The sequence below is a fragment of the Ipomoea nil genome, unplaced genomic scaffold (genome assembly GCF_001879475.1).
Source record: "Ipomoea nil cultivar Tokyo-kokei standard unplaced genomic scaffold, Asagao_1.1 scaffold2926, whole genome shotgun sequence".
Lineage (NCBI taxonomy): Eukaryota > Viridiplantae > Streptophyta > Magnoliopsida > Solanales > Convolvulaceae > Ipomoea > Ipomoea nil.
Window position 1 is genome coordinate 295,686 of NW_017619354.1, and position 24,412 is coordinate 320,097.

The 24,412-nt window shown below is 35.1% G+C and overlaps 4 protein-coding genes and 2 non-coding genes across 6 annotated transcripts; 4 read left to right on the top strand and 2 right to left on the bottom strand.

Annotated features, from left to right (window-relative positions):
- The first annotated feature begins 236 nt into the window (after positions 1–236).
- LOC109161977 (serine/arginine repetitive matrix protein 1) lies at positions 237–3,631 on the top strand. The gene is made up of 5 exons (XM_019310581.1): positions 237–289; positions 333–465; positions 1,391–1,703; positions 2,418–2,478; positions 2,833–3,631. The coding sequence occupies exons 2-5, from the start codon at positions 398–400 to the stop codon at positions 3,405–3,407; spliced, it is 1,017 nt and encodes a 338-aa protein (XP_019166126.1). The 5' UTR covers positions 237–289; positions 333–397; the 3' UTR covers positions 3,408–3,631.
- Positions 3,632–4,090: 459 nt separating this feature from the next.
- LOC109161648 lies at positions 4,091–6,226 on the bottom strand. Its single transcript, XM_019310140.1, has one exon. It carries the CDS (start codon positions 6,224–6,226, stop codon positions 4,091–4,093), a length of 2,136 nt encoding a protein of 711 aa, XP_019165685.1.
- Positions 6,227–7,246: 1,020 nt separating this feature from the next.
- On the top strand, positions 7,247–7,318 carry TRNAP-UGG. Its single transcript has one exon. It is a non-coding gene; the product is annotated as a tRNA-Pro (tRNA).
- Positions 7,319–7,435: 117 nt separating this feature from the next.
- On the top strand, positions 7,436–7,507 carry TRNAP-AGG. Its single transcript has one exon. It is a non-coding gene; the product is annotated as a tRNA-Pro (tRNA).
- Positions 7,508–11,996: 4,489 nt separating this feature from the next.
- On the bottom strand, positions 11,997–15,858 carry LOC109161976 (zinc finger protein-like 1 homolog). The gene is made up of 9 exons (XM_019310580.1): positions 15,594–15,858; positions 15,021–15,101; positions 14,809–14,929; positions 14,592–14,686; positions 13,942–14,013; positions 13,518–13,790; positions 13,264–13,372; positions 12,842–13,013; positions 11,997–12,372 (listed from the first exon to the last, which is right to left on the bottom strand). Exons 1-9 carry the CDS (start codon positions 15,615–15,617, stop codon positions 12,291–12,293), a joined length of 1,029 nt encoding a protein of 342 aa, XP_019166125.1. The 5' UTR covers positions 15,618–15,858; the 3' UTR covers positions 11,997–12,290.
- A 5,161-nt stretch (positions 15,859–21,019) lies between these two features.
- On the top strand, positions 21,020–24,383 carry LOC109162081 (mitotic checkpoint protein BUB3.2-like). The gene is made up of 9 exons (XM_019310751.1): positions 21,020–21,341; positions 21,475–21,605; positions 22,063–22,142; positions 22,556–22,822; positions 23,219–23,294; positions 23,586–23,666; positions 23,788–23,866; positions 23,939–24,039; positions 24,136–24,383. The coding sequence occupies exons 1-9, from the start codon at positions 21,225–21,227 to the stop codon at positions 24,221–24,223; spliced, it is 1,020 nt and encodes a 339-aa protein (XP_019166296.1). The 5' UTR covers positions 21,020–21,224; the 3' UTR covers positions 24,224–24,383.
- Positions 24,384–24,412: the final 29 nt, after the last annotated feature.

The window sequence follows — 24,412 nt, forward strand, 5'->3', positions numbered from 1 at the left end:
TCCTCAAAAATCACAGTCAACAAACGGTCAAATAGACAGTGGACCAAATTGTGTTAAAATTACAAAGTTAAGGACTTAATTGGGTGAAATTAAAAGTTGAGGACTAATTTGTGAATTTAGCTATAGTCGAGGGATTATTTTGGATATTTACTCTATTTAATATATAAATTGTATATTTTGACCCGAATTCACCTTCCAAGGTGGATCCGAGTATATGGCATAACTGTCGCAAAACGTATGGACCAAACTGTTAAAAGTGATAAGAAAGCCCAGTAGGCTTGAATTTTGGTATTAGTACCGGTGCCCGGATACCCTCCATCTCGGCTCTACACTACCCGGAGGAGTGTTAGCATTTCAGCAGCCTGAGTTTGTAGGCATTCATCGCCGCCGATCTGTAATGTCTCGGCTTGAACGCCGCGATTCTGATCCCAGACGCCACCGGTCTCGATTCGATCAAGAACCGAGGTAATTGCCCTGCAGCGCTCCCATTAGTGTATATAATATTTATGTGTGTATATATTAGATGTATACGAAGACCATATTTCTTCTTCTCTGTATGTGCGTCTCTACGGTTGCGGTGGTGAATTTTTGTAAGTTCTGAAAGATTGGGAAACACTTCAGATGATTGATTCATTGTTCTGATGGAATGTCGCGGTCTGTTGTTGCAATTAGTTGCGAACATTTGGCTTCCATGTGTTTGCCGATGAATATTCTGGATTGGGAATGGAGGATGTTGAAATTCTTTTGTATTTTGCTGATTAACTAGGTTCTACAAGCCCTGATGTGCCTGGGAACAGTGAATAGATCCTTGTCCTTGGTCTGTTGAGATCTCCTTAATATTGATTTTATTGAATTCTGGTAAAAATGTTCTGTTTATTGCTTAAGAAACCTTTAAAAAGTTTCCATTTTATCAATTCAAGGTTACATGATAAAGCTTGCAGCAGTATAGCTCAGAGCCATAGATGTTAGAATTTATCTGAACAGAATGAGGGGACTCTGGAGAGTGGGGTACCATGAATTGATTAGTTTGTGTATATGAGTATTTGAAAGCTAAAAGCCAGTATATGTTCTTTTCATCATACTACAGATTCTATGGATACCAGTTATGTTCACAGTTTCATATGCATATCCTTTTGGAACTATGATTATAGTTAGCTGTATGACACATTCCCAAGCCTTAGGTATGGTTTCTTGATTCTGTTTGTTGCTGACCTCTGCTACCACTGAGGTTCAAAATTTTCAAAAACTACTGTTTTGACTGTTACGTAATAATTTAATTTCTTGAGGTCCACTCTGCTACATGAATGGGCTTGTTCCAATTTATAATTTATATGAAGCTTCTGGTGTTCTTCAGTCTTTGACAATCGTCCTATAACTGCTACTATTTTAGCCCAAAGAGATCTAGGCGGGATAGTAAACCAGAAAATGAGAGGCACCCCACAAACAATTCTTCAGATGTTAGGAAAAATTCAGATCGAGAACGAAATCACCAACATCAATTGCGAGATGCAGTGTCTCATGAGGCACCATCTAGACAGGAATATAGGACAGAAAGAACTGCAAGAAAGGTATCTGACCAGAGGAGGGATGTTCACATAGAAGGAACCAAACATTCTTCTGATCCATCAGAATTACCTCAGCATCAATCTGCCAAACATTCTACAGATCAAGCAGAAGCACCCCGCTCTCGGACGTACTTTCAGGTGTCTTCTTTAATAATTAACAATTTTTGTTCATGGTACTAGAGTGTGTTTTAGTGGACATTTGCTTACAGCTTACCTGTGGTGAAATGCACTGGTGTTCTCTTTCCTCATTTCTTTTCTTCCTTTTGATGCCCATATTCTTATAACATTTTATATGCACCAATAATTTTAAAACTTTGTTTCCTCCCAGTGGATGGTTATTGTATTGCCATTGGATTGATACTCATTTTATATGCATCAATATAAATGCTAGTTCAAGTATAGAGAGAGACTAAATTGATTGGTGGAAACATAAAAGGAAAAAAGAAAGCCTCCTTTTTGGATGACGAGGGAACCCCTACAACCCTTTCAGGTGTAGGTAAACCCCGCCTTGTAACCCTAGCCAACAAAGGACCACAAGGAAGTAAACCAGCCTAAGTTACCCATAATTGACCGGCTCAAACCAAGGGGGTAAGGATTCAAACTCGTGACCTTATGGTTACAAGTGTGGATCTCTTGGCAATTTTGGAAACCTTTTCCCCTTGATCTGTTATCCATTTATCAGTACCAGAGTACCTTACTCAGGATTTGGCTATTAATGACTAAATAGCATGTTCTTTGATTTGTTGAACTTTCGTTTTGGCTGATGCATTGGAATTCTTGTTCAGCCAGTTGACTTCAAGTACCTCTGTGTATATAACACTGTTAGGCTTGCCTGTGCATTTCTTATAACAGCACGATGAACGTGGTAATGCCGGGCAAGCTGGTCGAAGCTCAAGGCGAAGAGAGTCAGATGGTGAGTTCGTCTTCAATTGCCTTCTAGCCTTCTAGGTGCCATTCTATTTTGTCCCTTTCTTGGTATTGCCATGTGTGAAACCAAACTGGGCTGTGGCGCAGGGGGGAATGTATCTTATTCATGTTCCTCTTGTGCTTTGGCATTTGGTGGACATTGTTATTCTGTTTATAGCACAATACTAATGATTTTATGCATTTATTATGTAGATTTTTGTTAATATGCCTGTGTAAAGGGGAAGGGGGATATTCAAAGTTTCTCCCTCTCTAGCATGAGCAATAACATATTTTAGTGTTCAGTACTTCAGTGTTGCATCCTCCAGTAAATTTTTTCTTCAACATGTTATTTTCCTTTTAGGGCATGGCCAATGGAGGGATGCCAAGGAGCAGGTGAACAGGAAAACAAGTAATGATACATTGCCGATGGATCAGAAAGCCAAAGTTCATGGAAAAGAAACTGATTCTTGGCGCCATGATGGGTACTATGAGTTAGAAACAAATCCAAAGCCACCTGCAAAGAAAAGATCATTTAGAGAGGAAAAGATCTCTGCAGATCCTGAGAAAGTTGAGAAAGGGGAAACAGAGGCAGCTAAGCCTAACTCCTCCAACCGCCCTGTACATGTTGAAAGAAGAAATGAGAAAAGCAGCTACGTTTCTCATCATCCAGACCAAGCTGAGAAGCAATTCAGTGGGGATAGATCAGCAAACAGGAGTGGGACATGGAGGGGGAAGTTCCCTTCAAGACCAGGTAGTAGGTACTATGAGAGCGGTAATTTTAGGGGAAGAGACAAAGTGGGTTCAAGGCCAAGCTATCGTTCAAACAAGAGTGTTGAGAAGTGGAAACATGATCTTTTCAATGGAGCGAACAAGAGTCCTCCCCCACAGAAGGAAGAAGATCAGATTGCCAAAATTGAAGCACTTCTGGCTTCATAATTGCCACAGTTGTTGGTATTCACCTTTTCCTTTACAATTCCATTGAAGAGAATATTGTGTAGGCAAAGACCAACTAGCGTGTTTTATTCACCCACAGGCTGAAAGCCTTTTCTATTGCTCTCTACTGAAGCTAATTATATCAAGTTGTGTACTTTGTTAAATCAGTAAAATGTTAACCGTAGCAGCCAGCTTAAATTCTGGCAGCTGTTTTTTTGTTTTTCAAATTGGGGTAGCAATCCTACTTCATCAATTTTTCATTGAATCCAAAAAGGTTTGTTTGGACATTTACATCTTCACTAATTTATTAAAATAAATGAACTTATTTGTACTTTTTAATATTTAGTCCTTTTTCTAATAGCTGAGAGCCAGGTAAAATGGGTATTATCTCCATCACTCACAAAGAGGAAAAAATGCAACATTACATAGCTGTTTTAAATTTCCATCAACTTTTATCTTAACTTAGCATTTAAAGATCTAAAACATTAAACATAAGCCAGGAGGGTAGAGTTGAGTAAAGTTGGTGGACATTCAAATATATAATATATAAATATAATATAATACAAATAAATAGGGAGTAATAGTGAAGGCCTAATTTGTTTCATATAAATTAATTAGTAAACAGATTGAATAATGTTGAACCCTGCAAGCCTAACTTGCTTAACAACTGTGATGATTTATCTATCTTATCTATCTATCTTGTGCTTCTTCATCTGCTGAGGATCGGAACTGTGTTGTTGAGTATTATCTGCTGCTTCAGAAAGTTGATGATCTTGCAGATGCTTCATGTCCCCTTGGCTGTCTGGAAATGAATTTGAGACTTGATGCTGATGATTTGGAAGCACTTCACTTGTTGTTTTTGGTTGTGATTGCGATATTGTGGAGCTTCCCAACATGTCTTTAGTAATAGGAATGGGCATCCCGGTGACCCGATGACTCCTACTTCCCATCATAATAACCCCTTCAGCAAACGATACGGTTCTCTTGATAGGAGGAAGCCCAAACGATACGGTTCTCTTCACCTGTATAGGAGGAAACCATGTCTCGTGAACCACATCCAATGACGAAGATGACAAGTTTCTCCTCAGACTCTGGTGAGTAGGAGTATGGTTACGAGGAGGACTTGAATCATAAACCGGCTCTCTTCGTTCACCCCCCTCCTCCTCAACTGCAGCTTGCCCCGATATGCCATTCTCTGCATCACACCCACTCGAGGAGGATGAGGATGAGGATGAGGACGAGGATGAGGACCTTCTTTCTTCAACACTAGCTCCTGTTTTCTCTTCTTTCTCAACAAAGATCCTTTCCACACTTTCTAACTCCGACTTAAACTCACCATGCTTTTCCGGTCTCATTACAATCTCATCCACGAAAATATTTCTCAAACGACTCCCCAATTCTTCTTCTTCTTCTTCCTCAGAAGACTGACTTCCATGCCCAACATCCTCAGAAGCTCGTTCTATCTTAGTTATCAGCACTGCTTCTTCAAACATACGCTCATCATCCATCACTTTCTTTTCTTCCCTATCCCTTACATCAACCTTCTCTTCTTCTTCTTCATCCTTGACAACATTCTTGTCTTCCAAATCCTCCCTATTTGAGTAGCTTGTTCCTTCTGGAGCAGATATCTGCTCCGCAGCAAAGTAAGATTCATCTCGTTTACCAAAGATTGAGGGCACTACATTTAAAAACTCACTCTCCTCGAACAATGTAGTTGTTGTTGTTGTTTCTTTAGGTTGAAAATCTAAAAAATCTAATCCGGAATTATTATCTCCAGTTTTGTCTTGTTCATCAGAGTAATATGGAATATCGAAAGGGTTTTGCCTAGGTATTAAAATAGATGGAGCTGATCCAGGGATTGGAGGCAATCCCTCTTCGTAGGAATCAGGCAGACTATCGAAAGGATTGTGCCTTGGCCTTGTTGTCACAAAGGGAGGACCACAGCTCTCCAACTCCTTCCCTGATCCCATCATGCTCATGCTCACCCACTTTCTCGACCTTCGTCTTGCCATAACACTCTCTAATAGTTGGTTTCTTTCGAGCTCAGAGCTTCGCACTTCCATCATATTCTTCTCGTCTTCCTCGGTCCACTTTATTGCACTCTTTGTTAGTTCTTCTTTATCCCCTTCTTCCTCGTCTTCCTCTTCCTCTTCAACTTGTAATTCGGTTTTTTCTTCTTCACTGCTATCATTGGACCTACAAAAATGCTCACAACTAACATCATCCACAGGAGGCCCGGGGGGAGCATCTGAATCTAAAAGCGGATGGAGCTCATCATCAAGCATTGGTACAATCTCGGGAGAAGAACTCCCGGATTCATCAGACCCCGAATCATCCTTGTGTTTTGGCAGTTTAGAATCACAGGAACCTGATTTATGAATTTCAACCTCAGAACTCAACAACTTTGGAATGGGCAAACAATGATCCTTCTTCAAAACAAACCCATCACCATTTAGTAGCTCAAATCCTTGCTGTGACCTCTCAGTATCATCATCCTCAGAACTATCTTCCTCAACTTGTTTACTTGTTTCCTGTCTTTGCACAACACTAACATTATTTGATATCTGAGTCTTAAAATGCAGTGTTTCCTCTCCTCCTCCTCGGATTTCGGGAGGTGCTTTTTTCTGGCTAAAACTAAGCAATGCTCCAAGCAAAACACCAGTACAGAAAATAATAGGAGAGGCAGATACTAATAAGGAAAACACATAAGGAAATGATCTGTACACAACTCCCAATAAGCACAGCATAATCATAACAAATGGATGCTTGCAGGCTGCTCTAAAGCATGTTCCTATCCGAAAGGCCACACTTTTCACACCCATCTCTCTCAACACTCAACACTACTCCTTTCCCATTCAAATCTGTATGTAAATAAAAAACATCAATAAAACAACACATACAAATATATGGAAATGCATTATGTAAAGAATTCAATATTAATTTTCTGGGTTTTCTGGAAACAGTGGAACATCAAAGGTAGAAACTTTTGGTGAATATTACAATAGCCACCACCAAAGTGGACAGGACAGGACAAGAAAAATACACATATGAGATACCTTGTAAGTCTGATACAATGTTGTTATAATATAAACCCTGTTTTCTGCAACCCAGTTCCTTCCTCCAAATATGTTTTGAAAAAAAATGAATCAAAACAAAAAAATTCACAGAACAAGGTGGGTTGAGAGAAGTATTAATTTTCTTTCTTTCTTTTTTTTTTTTTTTTTTGGTCCTATAAAGAAAGAAAGAAAGAAGGAAAAAATTAAAAGAATATATACAAGAAAAAGTGTGGGGTTAGCAATAATTATCGGAGAAGTTTATGGGAAATTAGGCATTTGGTTCTCATTTTATCCGAAATTAAAGCAGTCCCACAGTCCCTCCCACCCCATGCCACGCATAATGCAAATAGAGAGAGAAGTTTCAAATAGGGATCTGGTATTAAGTTTCAATTTTCAAACAATACAATCAGACAAAGAATAAGCGGCCCGATCAAGTCCTTGAACCACTCCATTCGTTAATCGCTTAATTAAAGAGAAAAATACATTAAAACTTCTCGCTAATACTTTTATATCTTCAATAAGCAATTCAGAAGGAGCATATTTTAATTCTTGAGAAACAACCTGTACGTCCATCTCAATTTAAACGTGATCTAATCTCAAATCCTTTATCCAGCTAAGTGCTTTAAGGATTCCCAGAGCTTCATCTTCCTTCACCCCCACATTGTTATTTTTCGTTTTTCAAGTTGAGTTGACAGTTTGACACCCACCGTTGGCAAGGAAGCAATGCCGAGCTTTTGCATTTTGTATTGCACACAAATATCTTTATTACACAGAGAAGAATAACATGGGCATTTGGTCTAGTGGTATGATTCTCGCTTTGGGTGCGAGAGGTCCCGAGTTCGATTCTCGGAATGCCCCATTTGCACTCTCTTTTGCTGCTCAGTTAACGCCTGACAGAAGTAAGAGTGCAAGGATGTACATTAGAACGAATCGAGATGTATATTGATAGAATAATTACACAACAAATTGATGTGCGGGCATTTGGTCTAGTGGTATGATTCTCGCTTAGGGTGCGAGAGGTCCCGAGTTCAATTCTCGGAATGCCCCATTTTTGTTTTTCGTAAGCAGCTAATTATGCAGTTTTATTTACCTGTCAAAATACCCCTATGAATCACTCTGGTTGAACAGTATGTGTCTGCATTTGGTTTAGTAGTATCCTTCTTGCTTAGGGTGTGAGAGATCTTGAATTCAATTCTAAAGTGTCCAATTTTTACTTTTTATAAACCGCTGGCAATTTCCAATCTTCATTATTCTAGAGACATAAGGCTTTCAGTTGTTTAGGTTCACTTTTGCAGCAGGCACATTCAAGCAATATATTTTTGGAAAGTTATATATTCTCTAGTTCTTATATCATCCAATATATATATAGTTCCGTTGAGCATGCACATTGAGTTGTTGATTTAATCTAAATCAACAGTCTTGACAGTTCCGTCACAAGGCCCTTGGTTATGGGATTGTATCGCAGGTTCAAACAGTGTTTTCGTGAAATTTTGTATATTTTATTTAGAAAATATATTTTCTGAAAAATATTTAATTGTTTTGTATATGCCTATTAATACTTGTGGTTAAAATGTTTTATGAGTTGTGAATGCCATGTTTGGAAACCATTATTTTGAAAATTGGTTATATGTGTGTGTGTGTGTATATATATACACACATTTGTGAAGGGTAAATTTTTTATAGCCTAAGAGAAATGAGCATTGAAAAATACATACATTATTTTGGAGGATATTATTTAATGTATAAATGTATTTGGATGAATATGTTACAAAATTATATTATTTTGGGAGAGTATATGTGAAATGTATTATTTTTGGAGGAAATGATACAAAAATGTAAATTGTTTGGAGGATATGTGAATTGTATCTTGTAGAAAAGATCCTGGATACTTTATGTGAGAAATGATCTTGGTGAGCTCTAGCTCTATTATAGGCTGCGGTCCTATTTTGAGATATATCCGGTAGAAAACATCATGGATATTCATTTGATGAGTAACCTAGTAGAAAACATCATGGGTTACTAGGACTGGTTTAATGTATTAATCGTTGAGCTTGAAATCTCAATTTGGGGTTTGCACACTTAAGGTATCGGTCATGTTTCCACCTTGGTAAAATAGATGTTTTGTGATGTGTTCAGTAGGTAGTTATTGTTCACCTACGACTTTGTTGTGGTGATGTTCCTACCCCACTAGTGAGATATGAATTCCTCCTTATGTGTATATGGTACTGGATTACTGGAAAAATGTTTTGAGAAATGTGTTTTAAATTCCTTCAGAGTTAATTCCATTTTTTGTCCTAGATTTATAGGTGTCAGTCCACTTTTAGTCTTTTTTTTTATCAGAACATCCCTTTTAATTTGGTCATAGTATTATTGTGACATGACTAATTTTGGTCATCTATCAAAAAAACCATTGAAATTTTGTTAAAAACAAGGGCATTTTGTTATTCAATTATGAATTTTTTCAAAAAATAAAAAATAAACATAAAAAATATAACGGGTCAACGCACTTTGTATTAAAAAGGTCAAAATATCCTTCTATTTAACGAAATTTCAACGATTTTGTTGATAGATGACCAAAATTGGTTGTCACGAATAACATTAGGACCAAAAGATGATGTTTTGATAATAAATAAAAAAATAAAAATAAAAAAAAAATAAAAAAACTATCACCTATAAATCTAGGACCAAAAACGGAGTTAACTCAATTCCTTGATAACTATGTTTATCTATGTATATGTATGAGATCAACTACTACGGACTAGTGGACTACCCATGTGGAACTCTGATCTTCTATATACGGCTCTACCTCAAATAGTCCTAAATCAGTCCCGGGCAAAATCCCATTTCCGATCATCATCATGCGTAATAATAATCTCCATTTCCCGGGACCCACACCCACTCTTCATCATATCATCTTGATTAGAGAAGGAAACATCCTGGAAGCATCATATTTTGTTAGTTTGGGTTATCGTACTATACGTGGATAGATGTATCATATATATATATATATATATATATATATATATATATATATATATATATATATATATATATATATATATATATATATATATATATATATATATATATATATAGCTTAGAGCAAGTTTGGTTATTCTGCAAGGTCGGATCGGAGTGGAAGAGCATTCAATTAACAGATCGATCGAGTTGGGGAGATCATATATATCGCCGGATCGGAGATCCGATCCGATCCTGCAGGAAGCTAAGCTAGGCAATTAAGGCAGAAATGGCTAACGTGATAATGGTGGTTTTTGAGGGAGTACGGCATTGCGTTTCCGCGCTTTGGGATCTCCAAGAAATGCGCTTTTCTGCCATTTTCGACGACTTGACCTACTTCGCCATCTGCGTAATCATGGCTGCCGTTTCATGCTATGTGGCACTCAGACAAGGCTGAAAGCTGCAGCTGCAGCCTGATCGATGATATCAACTTCACTTCTTCTTTTTTTTTTTTTCTTTCTTTTTTTTTTTTATTAATATATGATAGATGTATTTCATTGAGTATAACTTCCTTTAAGTGTATAAATTTTATTGAGTATAACAAAATTATTTTTTAGATCAATCGCATCTCAACAGAAAATAGATAATGAAGTAGAAAGTTGGAGTAGATGTAGTATTACTTTTTTTTTTTTGTCATGATAAAGAGAGAATATTGCAATCGTTATGTTGTGAACGCGTGCCACCTTGCATGGTGTGCACGAATCTATATTCATAATTCCTATATTGTAGATCCATATTTTCTATACCGTAGATCCATAATTTCTAAATTCTCGGTGAGCTAAAATTTATACTTTAGATTCATAATTTCTAAAACCGTAAAATTCATAATTTAAATATAGTAGATCCATAATTTCTATACTGCATTGATTTGTGAAAACATGGTTCAACAATTAGAATAAAGTATAAATTTTAACTCACTAAGATTTTAGAAATTATGAATCTACAGTATAAAAATTATGAATTTACAATATAAAAATTATGAATATAGATTCGTACACACTGGACAAGTACTCACTAACATAATTTGAGGTGCCATTCTTACTAATGACATAGGGGTCATTGGACATTCATCCCACGATGAATTCAACACGCCAAGCACGCACAATTGGCCCATTAGTGCGGACGCGTAAATAACCATTTTTCTCATTTTTCTTTTTGACACCCTTATGTCCTTTTCTTTTTCCTTCATTTTTTTTTTCTCCCATCTTTCTCCACGTGACCAAAATTCTACAAAATCTTTTAGCAGTTAAAAGATGCTCTTATATGTCACCTGATATTTTGTATTTGAAAAGATATTTGTAGTGTTTGAAAATATCAAGAAGATTGAAAGGTTGAAATTCAATGCGGATGGGGATATATATGTGTGTGTCATCAATTGATTCGTTTTAACAGAAATACTGCTGGAACATGTTGCGTAAAACGAGTGATTTACGTCTATTTCCAGTTACATCGTAATAAAAGATCAGATTATGATTTTCATTCTCATGTGTGAACCAAACATACCTTTTAAGTGATAATGTTAAATAAGATTCGGATGTTATTTACTTAATTTGAAGAAATATAATATTAAAAGAGTTTTTATTCGACGTTAAATCTTCACTTTCAACCACTATAAATAACAATTTTTATTGTTAAAGACATTATGATCAATCGGCATGGAGTGACTCTTTCAAATGGAAGAATATAAGTTTGGGGTAGTTATGTTGTGCATCCGTATACACTATGCATGGTGCATACGGATGCAAAAACGACGTCGTTTTATTAAAAACGCGTGTCTCCCCTTAAAAAAGAAATTCAGGTTCGATTCCCAGCAACAACATTATATTGTTCATTCATTCTGGAATTTTAGTTCATAGATTATGGAATTTTAGTTCATTGATTATGGAATTATAGTTCATCGATTCTGGAATTGTAGTTCATCGATTATGTAATTTTAGTTCATAGATTCTGGAATTTTAGTTCATTCATTTTGGAATTTTTAGTTCATAGATTAGATTCTGGAATTTTAGTTCATTGATTATGGAATTATAGTTCATCGATTATGGAATTATAGTTCATCGATTCTGAAATTTTAGTTCATATGTTGTTGCTGGGAATCGAACCTGATTTTTTTTTAAAGGGAAGACGCGCGTTTTTAATAAAACGACGTCGTTTTTGCATCCGTATGCACCATACATGGTGCATACGAATGCATAGCATAATTTGCCATAAGCTTGAGCCTCAATGGGGGCGGTATTTATTTGTTGGGCTTCAATAACTTGAGAAAAGTGGTATTTATTTGTTGAACAGATACTACATGTAATAGGGTCAATAATACTCCAAAAAAAAAAAAAAAAAAAAAAAAAAAAAAAAAAAAACAACTTTTATTACAGAGAAATCACCACAGTAACTCATTGAAAATTCAACCCTTCTATAATAACAATTCCTTCAGATATTGTTTCTTTTTTTTTCTTCTTTTGGTGTGTTTCTTAACTTTCAATCTTTCAATTTGGATGCAAATCTCTCCCAACATAATTCATAGATTAAAAGATTATATTTGAATCAACACGATAGAAAGCAGTTTTCCTTTTTAACTGATACTTCTGAAGTCAAGGTTAAAGCAACCAAAACTAGGAATGGGCAACATAATAATCACAGCTACATGTATTCTCTGTAAGACTGTAACTGACAGACCAAGTATTGCAAGTTGCACATTCCCATACAAAACTGGTCCTGAAAATTCCAATTGACCCCAAATGGGAGGAGAAAAATGTTGCTACTTTGATCTTAAAGTGGTACACCATCAATCAAGCTGCAACAGGAGTATTGAACATTACTGCTGCTTTTCATCAGGCAACTCCTCCAGACCTAGTGCAAGTCTATAATACAAGATACCCATCGTTGCCATGCAAGCCCTGCATGCAAGAACACGGTTTTAGAATATAATAAACAACCCTTGCAATGCTTAGAACAATTCTGCCTTTCACCCATTTTTTTTGTCCCTAAATAGATTTCCAACTACTAGTTCAAAAAGAGAGCAATAATTGATTGTACAAGTTCTTAGAGTCAGCTACCCTCAGAAAAATCTGAGGCAAGTTTCCAAATCCAGAAATTATAGATTTTCGAATGTAAGTGTTTTCACTTATCTAAAAGGAGAGTATCTAATCTGGAGTATTTCAGTATTTTGTTCCTATCTGCTAGAAATGAACATTGGCATTGATGATTTAACCACTCACAGATAGGTACACTAATAGATGGATATTAAACTTGGTTCCAACATACTGTCCCCTTTTCCTCTAATTTCTCTAAGTGAAGAACAAGATTCATTCTACTAAAGTCTAAAGCACAGATTAATAAGCCAAGAAAAGATGCAGAAGGCATTACATGATGGCTATAACAAGGAGGATTTTTCTTGGATCCATCCTTGAAGATCTATGATGGCGTGTGCCATCTGCATTTGGTGCCTCTTTCCGTGGTGGTGCAGTCACAGGTAGTGTTGGTAATGCACTTGACCAAAAAGGCAGCAAAGATCTAAGGAACTTGTGTTGCAGTGTACCTGTAGATAAACAACACCAGTTTTACTTTGCGGGAATCTTACAGAGTACAAATCACAACGTAGCTAGCATGTTTTCTTTGCTATGATCTTTGTCATATGGGCAAAAGCTAACCTAGGAAAGCAGAAATGATAAAGTTTGAAACATAAATAGCTTCCATTATCTATCCTCTGAATCAAAGCCCCTATTTTATGACTGGACACACACACACACACACAAAAAAAAAGCCCACACTAAAGAAAACATGCTCACCCCTTTTAGTGTACTTTTTCCGGTTCCCATCTTCGTCATCAGCATAATATGAAATTTCAGAATTTTGTCTTTCTACTTGTATTGCGCTCTTTCGTGTGGTAGCCCCTGGCTGGGAGGAGTGGCACCAAGAAGTGGATGTAAGAACAATAAAAATACATCTCCTAAGCATAATTTGAAGTTTATTTGTATGCTTTGTGCAAGTTTAAGTGCTCTACAGTTGTATACATGTAAAAATAGCAGTAGTATTTGCTTACAGCAGGAGGACTCGAGCTTTTAGTAAAGTTGGCCTCATGATTGGAATGAGCTGAAGCTGAGTTTAGTCCATCTATTTCAACAATATCAATGGCTGAAGGTTTTGCAGAACCTGTTGCAGGGACAGCTGTATATCCTTCAAAATCTTTTCCAGCAGATCCAGCTTCAGAAACATGCTTCAATGGATCTGAAGCAAAAGCAGGTGGGGGACTTCGAGAATCTGTTGGCGGCAATAAAACAGGATGATTTCCAAACAAATTCTTCTCCATTCCAGTCTGGATCACATTAAAATTAATTACAAAAAACTCGCAAGCCAGAATAGAATAAAGGCAAGAAGTCAATATTAAGCATTATTAGCAAATAAGAAATACAGTAAATGTGCAAAAGAAAGTCTCTAAAACAGTTTTTATAACAAAGTAAACTTACCTGCATTATTGCTTCTTTAAGTTTTAAATGAAGATGAGATCCTGAATCTTTGAAATGTTTAGGAGGCCATATCTACATCAATAAGCAAATCTCTCAGACATTAAAGACAATTAAGCGGGAAAATAAGAATATGTAATGTGGTTTCTATTAACCCCCCCAAAAAATGCTTATACACGTATATTTAAAAACCAGAAGTCATGCTTTTAATAAACTCTCATTGTGCTTTATATCAAAGTTCACACTCTTTCTCCATTATATGATAGCTAACTGTAGCTCCATGGCTGAAATTTGAAGCCCTATGTTCTGAATAGGGACATACATGTAGCCATTGTTTCAAATCCTTTCATATATGCAGTTATATCATTATGGCAGACGGTATTAATATTCACATTAGAGTGATGGCCAAGATGATTATCTTAGTGATTCAGTCTAATTTATTAAGTGAATACATGAGAAATAGAGTTCATTACTCCAGCTCAAAGCAATTCAAATTAGCAACTTCTTACACTTCCTGATTCTCCAAAGTTACAAGTTTCTATATACCAGTTACTGGTAGTGCATTGAAATTCACTCTTTCAACTGCAACTGGAGTAATGTATTCAAAATATTAAAATTTAAAAAATTGCTTAGCTTCTGTAAGTAAAACTTACTGAAGTTGAACAGGCTGGACAGACGTACCCAGCTGGAGCAGTTTGTGGTGGGAATCCTTTAATATGTGAAACCAAGCAATTCGTATGCATGACATCTACAAAAAAAAAAAAAAAAAAAAAAAAAAAGCAATTAACAAATGTAAGATGCTCTATATAAGGAATGTGCAAAACCACATGCAAATTTTGCAGGTGAAATTGCATTGGTATGAATACATACGCAAGCAGCCCAATCGAGTAGTTTGAGTATCTGTTGCCTCTTCAAGCACAGCATGGCAGAAACAGCAATCTGGAGGCCAATCATACTCTCCATCTATGACCCATTCTGAATAAGTGCGCACCTAAAATGATTCAAAAAAATATATATCCAATAAGAACATGGGAAATAAGAAGTCTCCCAAATTTAAGATGGCAATGAATTCCAAAGCATACCACACATATTTGATGCTCGGGAAGGCATATGCATTCTCCACAAACTGGAACCTTGTGTACGAAACAGTACAACTTAGTTGCCTGAAATTCACCAGATCACCATTCAGCATTTAATAAAGCCACCATAATCAACAAACTCAAACTGCTATACTATACTCAATTATCGACCTCAATAGACATGAAACAGAAACACTAGCTCTACATCACTTAGTTGAAGTTTTAAAGTTTTGGCTATCATAATTGATCATGTGGAAATCAACATACAGTAAGCACTAAAGTTAAAACAATTTATTTTTGGTCTTCTAATGCGTTTAATAATATCATTGATCAACTCAGCAAAACCAGCTAGACGCAGAACTGCAGCCGAGATTCATCAACATTAATTTGAAACAGTAATAATAATTCAAAATAAGATTAACGAATACTCTGCAGATTGTAAATTACTGACTCGACTAGATCTAATTTTTACAACATAAATGATTTGTAAACATGCAGAACCACCATTCCATCTACACTCTACAGCTTCAGATGCGTGCGTGCGCGTGTATAGCGAGAGAATTATTAAGCGGTTACCTTCCGGCATCTACAGACCACCATTGCATGTGCTGAATTGGAGCAGTATATGAAATCGAGATCGGGATATTACAGTTGAGATCTCTTCTAGGGTTTTAGGCTTTTAGCTCATAAAATTTGGAATTTCGCAAATCAAACACGAATTCTGGACATGATTCTGTGTTTGCAGATCCGTTCCCGACTTCCAGTGTTCCAGAGTCACGGCGACAGATTTCATTTCCTATCAAAGTCCACCTGGAACTGAGGTGTCTCAGCCTCTCAGGTCCCAACATCAACAACTGGGAGGCCCAATCCATTGGGCCAACTTTCAAGACTTGCTGAGCTGGAAGAATTTTTATACGGAGTACTAAATTAGTAACTGAAATTAAAAAAAAAAAAAAAAAAAAAAAAAGAATAAGGTTCAAATTGGCCACTGAACGTAACCTGAAAATGCAATTAGGCCATTGAACGAAAAAAAAAAAGTACAATTAGGCCACTGAACACTCAAAAAATGTGCAATTTCACCTAATAGCAGGTTACCCTCAATTTTAACAGGTTATCTGCTTACGTGGCAGCTGAGTTGGTATTTTTAATAAATTTTAAATCATTTTTAATAAATTTTAATAATAAATTTTTATTTAAATTTTTTAAAAAATAAAAATGACTTTATTTAATTTTTTATTTAATTTTTTTCAATTTTTTATAAAATTTATTATTAAAATTAATTATTAAAAATTATTAAAAATGACAACTCAGCTGCCACGTAAGCAGGTAACCTGCTAAAATTGATAGTAACCTATTATCCGGTGAAATTGCATACGTTTGGAGAGTTCAGTGGCCTAATTGCACTTTTTGTTCGTTCAGTGGCCTAATTGCATTTTCAGGTTACGTTCAGTGGCCAATTTGAATCTTATTCCAAAAAAAAAATATTAAGTTCATACATTTTAGCAATTGGATCATAGAGCAAAAGCATGTACAATTGTGACAGTTAACAGTAAAAAATTGTGCAATTAACTTTGTTTACTATTTACCTCCACTAAAAGACTAGTTGTTATATCATAGACTATAATTCATCTTGTAATATCGTAACTTTTATAAGTGGTGCCTTTAGTGACCTTTTTTTTTCTTTCTTTTTTTTTTCTTTTTTTTTCTTTTACAGAACTATAAAATTCATTGGTATTGTGGGTACATCCACACATAATCTATTAACTACATGTTTAAAAAATAATACTTTTAACTTCATAATAAAAACTTGTTAATTTTCAACTAACAATTTCTTAAAATTATACCATAATCATGATTACAAGTCAAAAACTCATTCAAAACTATATTTAAATATAAACCGGATACAACCAGTTCTTACACAGATAAACTTTTTTAAATGAATAATTTTTACATTTTATACTTAAATTTCAAAAAAAAAAATATTACATTTTATATTTATATTTATATTTTAATAAAATTATATCTATTTAGTATCATAACATTAAAACAATACTTCTAAAATTGTGTCCGTGCATCGTATGTGGAAAATACTAGTTGTAGTAATACACAAGGAGTAAGATTACAAAGCCAATACAGCAAGTTTAGAAGATGCATATACACAATATTATAAGTTCATAAACTCAGTACATTAACTTCTTAAGCATTTAACTTCATAACGTAGACACGTAGTGGCATAAGTACAATTTAGTTACCGTGTGAATTCTTTTTATACATTTGAACATATTATACATATACACATATCAATCTAGTTCGAATATGAAATTCTATTTTATGCAATATTTTTTTAAAGGATCGAGTCAATTTGTAATCACTTGGATATATATATATATATATATATATATATATATATATATATATAATTAGGTTATGGTGCGGTTGTGCGATTAAATCTGAGTCATTGATCTTGCTTAAATCAACGTTCAAGATTACCAAAATTTAAAAAAAAAAATGTGATGGCAATTTGGTAATTTTTGTATCTAGATAAAATTAAGGTGTTTGGGTTTGAGCTTAATGTGCGTGAGTTTTGTGCTTAATGTGCGTGTGACAAATTATGTTGTGCATCTGTATGCACCATGCATGATGCATACGGATGCAAAAACAACGTCATTTTATTAAAAAACGTGTGTCTCCCCTTAAAAAAAAAATTAAAAAATTCAGGTTCGATTCTCAGCAACAACATATGAACTAAAATTTCAGAATCGATGAATTATAATTCCATAATCGATGAACTATAATTCCATAATCTTATCTATGAACTAAAAATTCCAGAATGAATGAACTAAAATTCCAGAATGAATGAACTAAAATTCCAGAATCTATGAACTAAAATTTCAGAATCGATGAACTACAATTCCAGAATCAATGAACTATAATTCCAGAATCAATGAACTAAAATTCCATAATCTATGAACTAATGAATGAACAACATAATGCTGTTCCTGGGAATCGAACCTGATTTTTTTTTTTTAAGGGGAGACACGCGTTTTTAATAAAACGACGTCGTTTTTGCATCCGTATGCATCATGCATGGTGCATACGGATGCACATCATAACTATTCTGTGCGTGTGGTTTGTGCTTAAGGTGCGTGTAGTTTGTGCTTAAGGTGTGTAGGTTGTGTGTTTAATGTGAGTAGTTGTTGAAATTTAAGGTGCGTGATGTTTGTGCTTAAGGTGCGTGGGGTTAGTACTTAATGTGAGTAGTTGTGTGAAACTTAAGGTGTGTGAGTTTTGCGCTTAAAGTGCGTGTGTTGTATGCTTAAGGTGCGTGATTCGTATGCTTAAGCTAATGTGCGTCAGTGTTGATGCGCGGAGTTAATACTTAATGTGCGCCATTTTAATGCTTAAGGTGGGTCCAACCGCACAACCGCACCGGAAGCCATTCCCGCACCTGAACCATTTCATATACATACACACACACACACACACACACACACACACATATATATGTGTGTGTGTGTGGGGGGGGGGGGGGGGGGGGGGAGGAATCAGGTGCATTTGATGCTTCCGGGTGGACGCACGTTAAGCATTAATCTGACGCACTTAAAGTACACAACACATGCACATTAAGCACACAAACAAAACACCTTTAGAACACAACCTCACGCATGTTAAGCACAAAAACACACGCACCTTAATTTTAAAAACAATTCACGTTAAGTACACACTCATGCACATTAAGTACAGAACTCACGCACCTTAAGCACACGACTCACGCACATTAAGCACAAAACTCACACACATTAAGCATAAAACTCATGCACTTTAAAGTTTTAACAACAATTCACATTAAGTACACACTCACGCACGTTAAGCACAAAACTCACGCACATTACGCACAAAACTCACGCACATTAAGTACAAAACTCACGCACATTAAACATTACATACTCACACACATTAAGCACAAGACTTACTCACATTAAGTACAAAACTCGGGCACATTAATCACCCGCACAACCGCACGAGAAACACTTAAATGCACCTGAACATATATATATATATATATATATATATATATATATATATATATATATATATATATATATATATATATATCAATTATTAATTTGGACACATATAAAAGTAAAAATGTAACTATTAAAAAATTTTGTGTTTTAATATTAATAGATAAATTAATCAACCAGGACTATGTGGTCCAATGGTATCCGGGTTGGACTTCTATTTAGAAGGTTGTGAGTTCGAGCCTCAGTGGAGGCATTATTAGCTCTTTGTGTTTCAGTAGGTTGAGAAAGTATATGAACAGATAGTACAATGTAATAGAGCTCGTAACATTCAAAAAAAAAAAAAAAAAAAAAGATAGATTAATCAAATGTAGTTCCAAATTAATATGGGCTTCAATGAGTCCTATAGTACATGTGCTCATTCCATTTGTGTCGGTAAATATTGGCAATTTATATCCTACACCACGGCGCGCGTTGCACTATGCGCCCAGATGCAAAACGACGTCGTTTTAATTATTTGTTTTTTTTTTTTTTGAAATTTCCCGCCCCAGTGAATGGCAGTAGTTTTTTCTTAAAAAAAAAAAAACCGTTGTTCAAGAATGTACATAGTGTTATACTAGAATACACATAATATTATACATGAATGTACATAATTATATAACAAAATATACATACTCTTTTTAAAAGATAATACACATAATCTAACATAATACATAATAAACATAAACTTTTAACATAATACACATCAACTCTTAACATAATACACGCAAATTTTCTGATTCGGATGTACATAATTGTATAAAAAGAATGTACATAATTGTATAAAAATACACATAACTGTATGAACCAATACACATAACGTTGTGAACAAATACACATAACGTTGTGAACAAATACACATAATCTCAGCAACTTCCTACCGCGCCTCCCAACACTACTCCAAAACGACGTCGTTTTGGGAGGCGCGCGGCGCACAGTGCTATGTGCGCCGTGGTGTAGGATATAACGATTGGTAAATATTATGCCTAGGACAATAACTATATTAAAGAACCTCAATGACAACAACTAATTATTCTCAAAATGATACTCTCTACATTTTTTTTTTTTATGTAAAATCATCAAAATTGTAGATCCAATTAAGCGCAAAAAGACATCTTAATTTATAAAAAAAAAGTATATACAACAAAATACTCTCGGCCTGTTTGGTTTGCAAAAAATATAGGATGAGCTAAGGAAAAAGTTTTTTTAGATTTTTTTTTTGATAAAAAATATTTTTTTATGAATTAAATTACTTAGATTTAAAGAAAACTTTTTTATTTAGAGCAAAAATTTTCAATCTAAAAGCATCTCCAACGTAGCGTGAAAATGGCAAATCGACAACACCATTCCACCATTCCACCATCCGACCATTTATCCAATTCCAACCAGCGACAAATCGGCAAAAATTTACCGTTGGTGAACAGTGTTGCGCCATATATGGCGCGACATTGTTCACCCGCGGCAAATGGGAGAGGGACAAAAAGATTACGATTTTGTCCTTGCTTATATATTTTGTTTATTTTGTTAAATACTTATATTTAAAGTTTGTATTATAAAGTATAAATTATACCATTTTAAAAATTTCATTGAGACGATCTAAACAAGACTAATATTTAAAAATTAATGTTAATAAAAATTATTATTTACATCACAAATTATATTTTATATTAATTTAATTAAGTTTAAACTAAATTATATTATACTAATTAAATTTAAACTAATAATTGAAAAATTAAATTATTTTAGTGTAGAAATTTTGTGTTTTGATGTAATGAATTGAAGATGAATAAAATTTAGTGTGAGATTATGTTGAAAATATGTATTTTGACATTTGATAAAAAAAATTGATATTTTGGTATAATGTGTTGAAGATGCTCTAATCAAACACTCCGTTGGTGTATACAGAGTATTTTACACATTTTATGACGCTTTTACGATTCGAAATAGATCAAAGTAATCAAACAACCCAATTCAAATTGGCATTTCAAAAATCCATTCCCACCTGGCAAACCTGGCACGCGAACAACCCGCTCTCATTCAAACACGGTCTTCACATACTTCACTCTATCCGAACAAAACCCTAGTGCTCTTTCTCTCTCTGTGTTCTTCTGAAGAGCTTTAGAGCTGACCGGAGCTCTGAGGAATCATGACGGCGGCGCCACTCCCGACAGGACGTGAGCTGTCGGATCCTCCGAATGACGGCATATCCAACCTTCGCTTCTCCAACCACAGCGATCAGCTCCTCGTGTCTTCCTGGGATAAGGCGAGTCTTTCTGTCGTGTATTTTCTTTTGTCCTAAGCTCGTTTTGGTTACAATTGTTGGTAGTTTATTGGATTTCGTTTTCGAGGTTGTAGATCCTATTTTAAACATTTTGAATATTTTGCTTTTCTATTAGACTGTTCGATTGTACGATGCTAGCGCTAATGCGCTGAGAGGAACGTTCGTTCACGGAGGCGCGGTGCTTGACTGTTGTTTCCATGACGATTCTTCAGGCTTCAGTGCCAGTACTGATAATACTGTTAGAAGGTACATATTGGAGCCTTTTTTAAACTTTCAAGTTTCTTCCATTTTGAGGCGAATTTGATACTCTGATTCCTTATAAGCACTGCAGAGTTACCAAACCTTGGTGAATCCAATGGTACTTAATTCAGATTAATGTATCCAGTAATACAATAATGAGAAATATCCTTGAATGGTGGATATTTGAATTTATTAATTAAGAGTAGTTATTGGTTTCAAGTAGTGCTCAACAGTGCAGTAATTTCATTATAAAATATTAAATACCTTATTGTAAGGAATTGAGGATTCTTCCTTAAAGATGGGAACTTGTATAAAGTAGAACTTGTGAAATATACCAGTATGGCGTTATGTAATAGTTCCTTGATGCATAATGAAGTTCTTCTGACTTGAGTAGCTCTTATGTCAATTCATAAACATGTCTAAATGTTTCCCTTACTAGAAAGTGTTACTCTTGATTTTCCAGGCTTGTATTCAATTATGGAAGGGATGATATTTTGGGGAAGCATGATGCACCTGTTCGCTGTGTTGAATACTCATACACTGGTAATTGTAGTCTGCAGATGCTAGGAATTAGTGCTGTATAATTCTCAATATTCCACCTTTTTTTCTTGTTTAGTTGTTTTTGTTTTTGTTTTTCATTTTTTTTTTTAATTTTATATTTTGGTTTTCTTGTTATTAAATGTTAAAAATACTAATCCATATAAAATATTAAAATATGTGCTCTAAGAGGTTCTGGAGATTAAAAGAGAATTATGTGGATAACAGAAATATACAACAAAACAAATACAGAGTAATCAATTTTATGATTTTAACTGCGGTGATAAAGTCAGTACTCAGTTCATGAACTCTCGTGCTCTTATAAATCTTAAATGATTAGGTGGATCTAGTCTTACCTATTTATATTACTCATTCAAGTTGACTTAGAGAAGAAAAACGTGTGTTTTTGTCATGTATAGGACAAGTGATCACTGGTAGTTGGGATAAAACCTTGAAGTGCTGGGATCCTAGAGGTGCTAGTGGGCAGGAGCGCACTCTTGTTGGGACTTATGCACAACCAGAGCGTGTTTACTCTCTGTCTCTTGTTGGCAACCGTTTAGTAGTGGCAACTGCTGGGAGGCATGTTAATGTATATGATCTCAGAAATATGTCTCAACCTGAGCAACGGAGGGAGTCATCGCTGAAATACCAAACAAGATGTGTGCGTTGTTATCCTAATGGAACGGGTACACTTCTGAATCTTCAATCTCTATATTTTGAGGGCTGTTATTGGCTCTGCTTGATTGCAAGCTTTTAGTTCACAGTATACACATTTTTTGTTTAATTATAACTCACTTTCAGAATGATAATTAAGGTTTTGTTTTGGAGATGATATATTGTTTTACTATGGTTTCTCATAAATCCATAGACATATATGAGTTTTTTTTTTTCGTGGTGCTATTCATTCTTGAGTTGAGCATGTAGCATAGGCTAACAACTATAAAGGAATATAGCTTAGGTATTGAACTTCTGCTCAAAACTTTGTCCAGTTTTACATTTTAGTTGTATGTTAGTGGAATTGGTGCTTCTGAATTATTCTTATGTTGTGTGTGTTTGCATTTAATTGGAAGTGTAATTTGCAGGTTATGCTCTTAGTTCTGTTGAAGGTCGCGTTGCCATGGAATTTTTTGATCTGTCTGAGGCTGGTCAATCCAAGAAGTATTGCTATTCTTTACCAAAAACTTGCAACAGCACTTTCCACTTGATTAAAACATGAATGCTTTTGAGGATTTTTCATCAAACACAGGCTGAACCTTTTTCCTGAAGTTTTCTTTATAGTGCCTGCCTTTTCTGGTTATTTAGTCTACAGTATATGTTCTTCCTATATTTGTAGAACTCATTTCTCCAATCTATATTTAGTAGAGTGATAGCTATAAGAAGTTGCAAATAAAAAGTAGATTCATCTTAGGCCAATAGTTGTTTTACATAGTTTTTAATTTTAATGTGCAGATATGCATTCAAATGTCATCGAAAATCTGAAGCTGGAAGGGACGTAGTCTACCCTGTTAATGCCATTGCATTTCACCCGATGTAAGTGTTTGGTTCCATGTACTCATGGTTTTCTGAGTAGAATCATAAAATTAACCTGATTCAAATTTTTCTGTGGCTCCTTATTATACTTAAAGATTTGCTTTGCAAACTTATTCTGCAGCTATGGTACATTTGCTACTGGGGGTTGTGACGGTTATGTTAATGTTTGGGATGGAAACAACAAAAAGAGGTTATATCAGGTAATTATATCGAATTCTTAAGAATATGCAGTGATTCTTCTTACTGATTTTCTTAATTGTACCTACCTGCAGTATTCCAAATACCCTGCAAGCGTTGCAGCCTTGTCATTCAGCAGAGATGGCAGACTGTTGGCTGTGGCCGCAAGTTATACATTTGAGGAGGGAGATAAACCGTAAGTGGTGTAATTAATGAGGTGTATCCACATATGCAACAATATAATGTATATTTCATATTTGTACCAATTTATTGACTGTATTTGTTCTTGCAGACATGAACCAGATGTCATATTTGTCCGAAGTGTGAATGAAGTTGAAGTGAAGCCAAAGCCTAAAGTGTTGCCCAACGCTGCTACTTAGAGGAGAGTTGTAATGGCTTGATTTATTGTAACTGTCAATATAATTTTGTTATAAAGTAGAAAAATTTATGAAATGTAAGATTGGCTGTTTAAATATGTACTTGAGGGCATAATGTACTTAATGGCAGATGAACTGAACTTGCTGCTTTGGTTGCTTGTTTGAACTAAAATTTTAGAACTTCCAAGTCAG

What these genes read in the sequence shown, in the direction of transcription:
- LOC109161976 (XM_019310580.1), bottom strand. Translation starts at nt 15,617, where the DNA reads ATGGTGGTCTGTAGATGCCGGAAG. An exon ending in TGGTCTGTAGATGCCGGAAG is followed by an intron (nt 15,102 to 15,593) that starts GTAACCGCTTAA and finishes GGTGAATTTCAG; the next exon opens with GCAACTAAGTTGTACTGTTT. An exon ending in TTAAAGAAGCAATAATGCAG is followed by an intron (nt 13,791 to 13,941) that starts GTAAGTTTACTT and finishes AATGTGATCCAG; the next exon opens with ACTGGAATGGAGAAGAATTT.
- LOC109161648 (XM_019310140.1), bottom strand. Translation starts at nt 6,226, where the DNA reads ATGGGTGTGAAAAGTGTGGCCTTTCGGATAGGAACATGCTTTAGAGCA.
- LOC109161977 (XM_019310581.1), top strand. Translation starts at nt 398, where the DNA reads ATGTCTCGGCTTGAACGCCGCGATTCTGATCCCAGACGCCACCGGTCT. An exon ending in CGATTCGATCAAGAACCGAG is followed by an intron (nt 466 to 1,390) that starts GTAATTGCCCTG and finishes CTACTATTTTAG; the next exon opens with CCCAAAGAGATCTAGGCGGG. An exon ending in AAGGCGAAGAGAGTCAGATG is followed by an intron (nt 2,479 to 2,832) that starts GTGAGTTCGTCT and finishes TTTTCCTTTTAG; the next exon opens with GGCATGGCCAATGGAGGGAT.
- LOC109162081 (XM_019310751.1), top strand. Translation starts at nt 21,225, where the DNA reads ATGACGGCGGCGCCACTCCCGACAGGACGTGAGCTGTCGGATCCTCCG. An exon ending in TCGTGTCTTCCTGGGATAAG is followed by an intron (nt 21,342 to 21,474) that starts GCGAGTCTTTCT and finishes CTTTTCTATTAG; the next exon opens with ACTGTTCGATTGTACGATGC. An exon ending in TTGTTATCCTAATGGAACGG is followed by an intron (nt 22,823 to 23,218) that starts GTACACTTCTGA and finishes TGTAATTTGCAG; the next exon opens with GTTATGCTCTTAGTTCTGTT.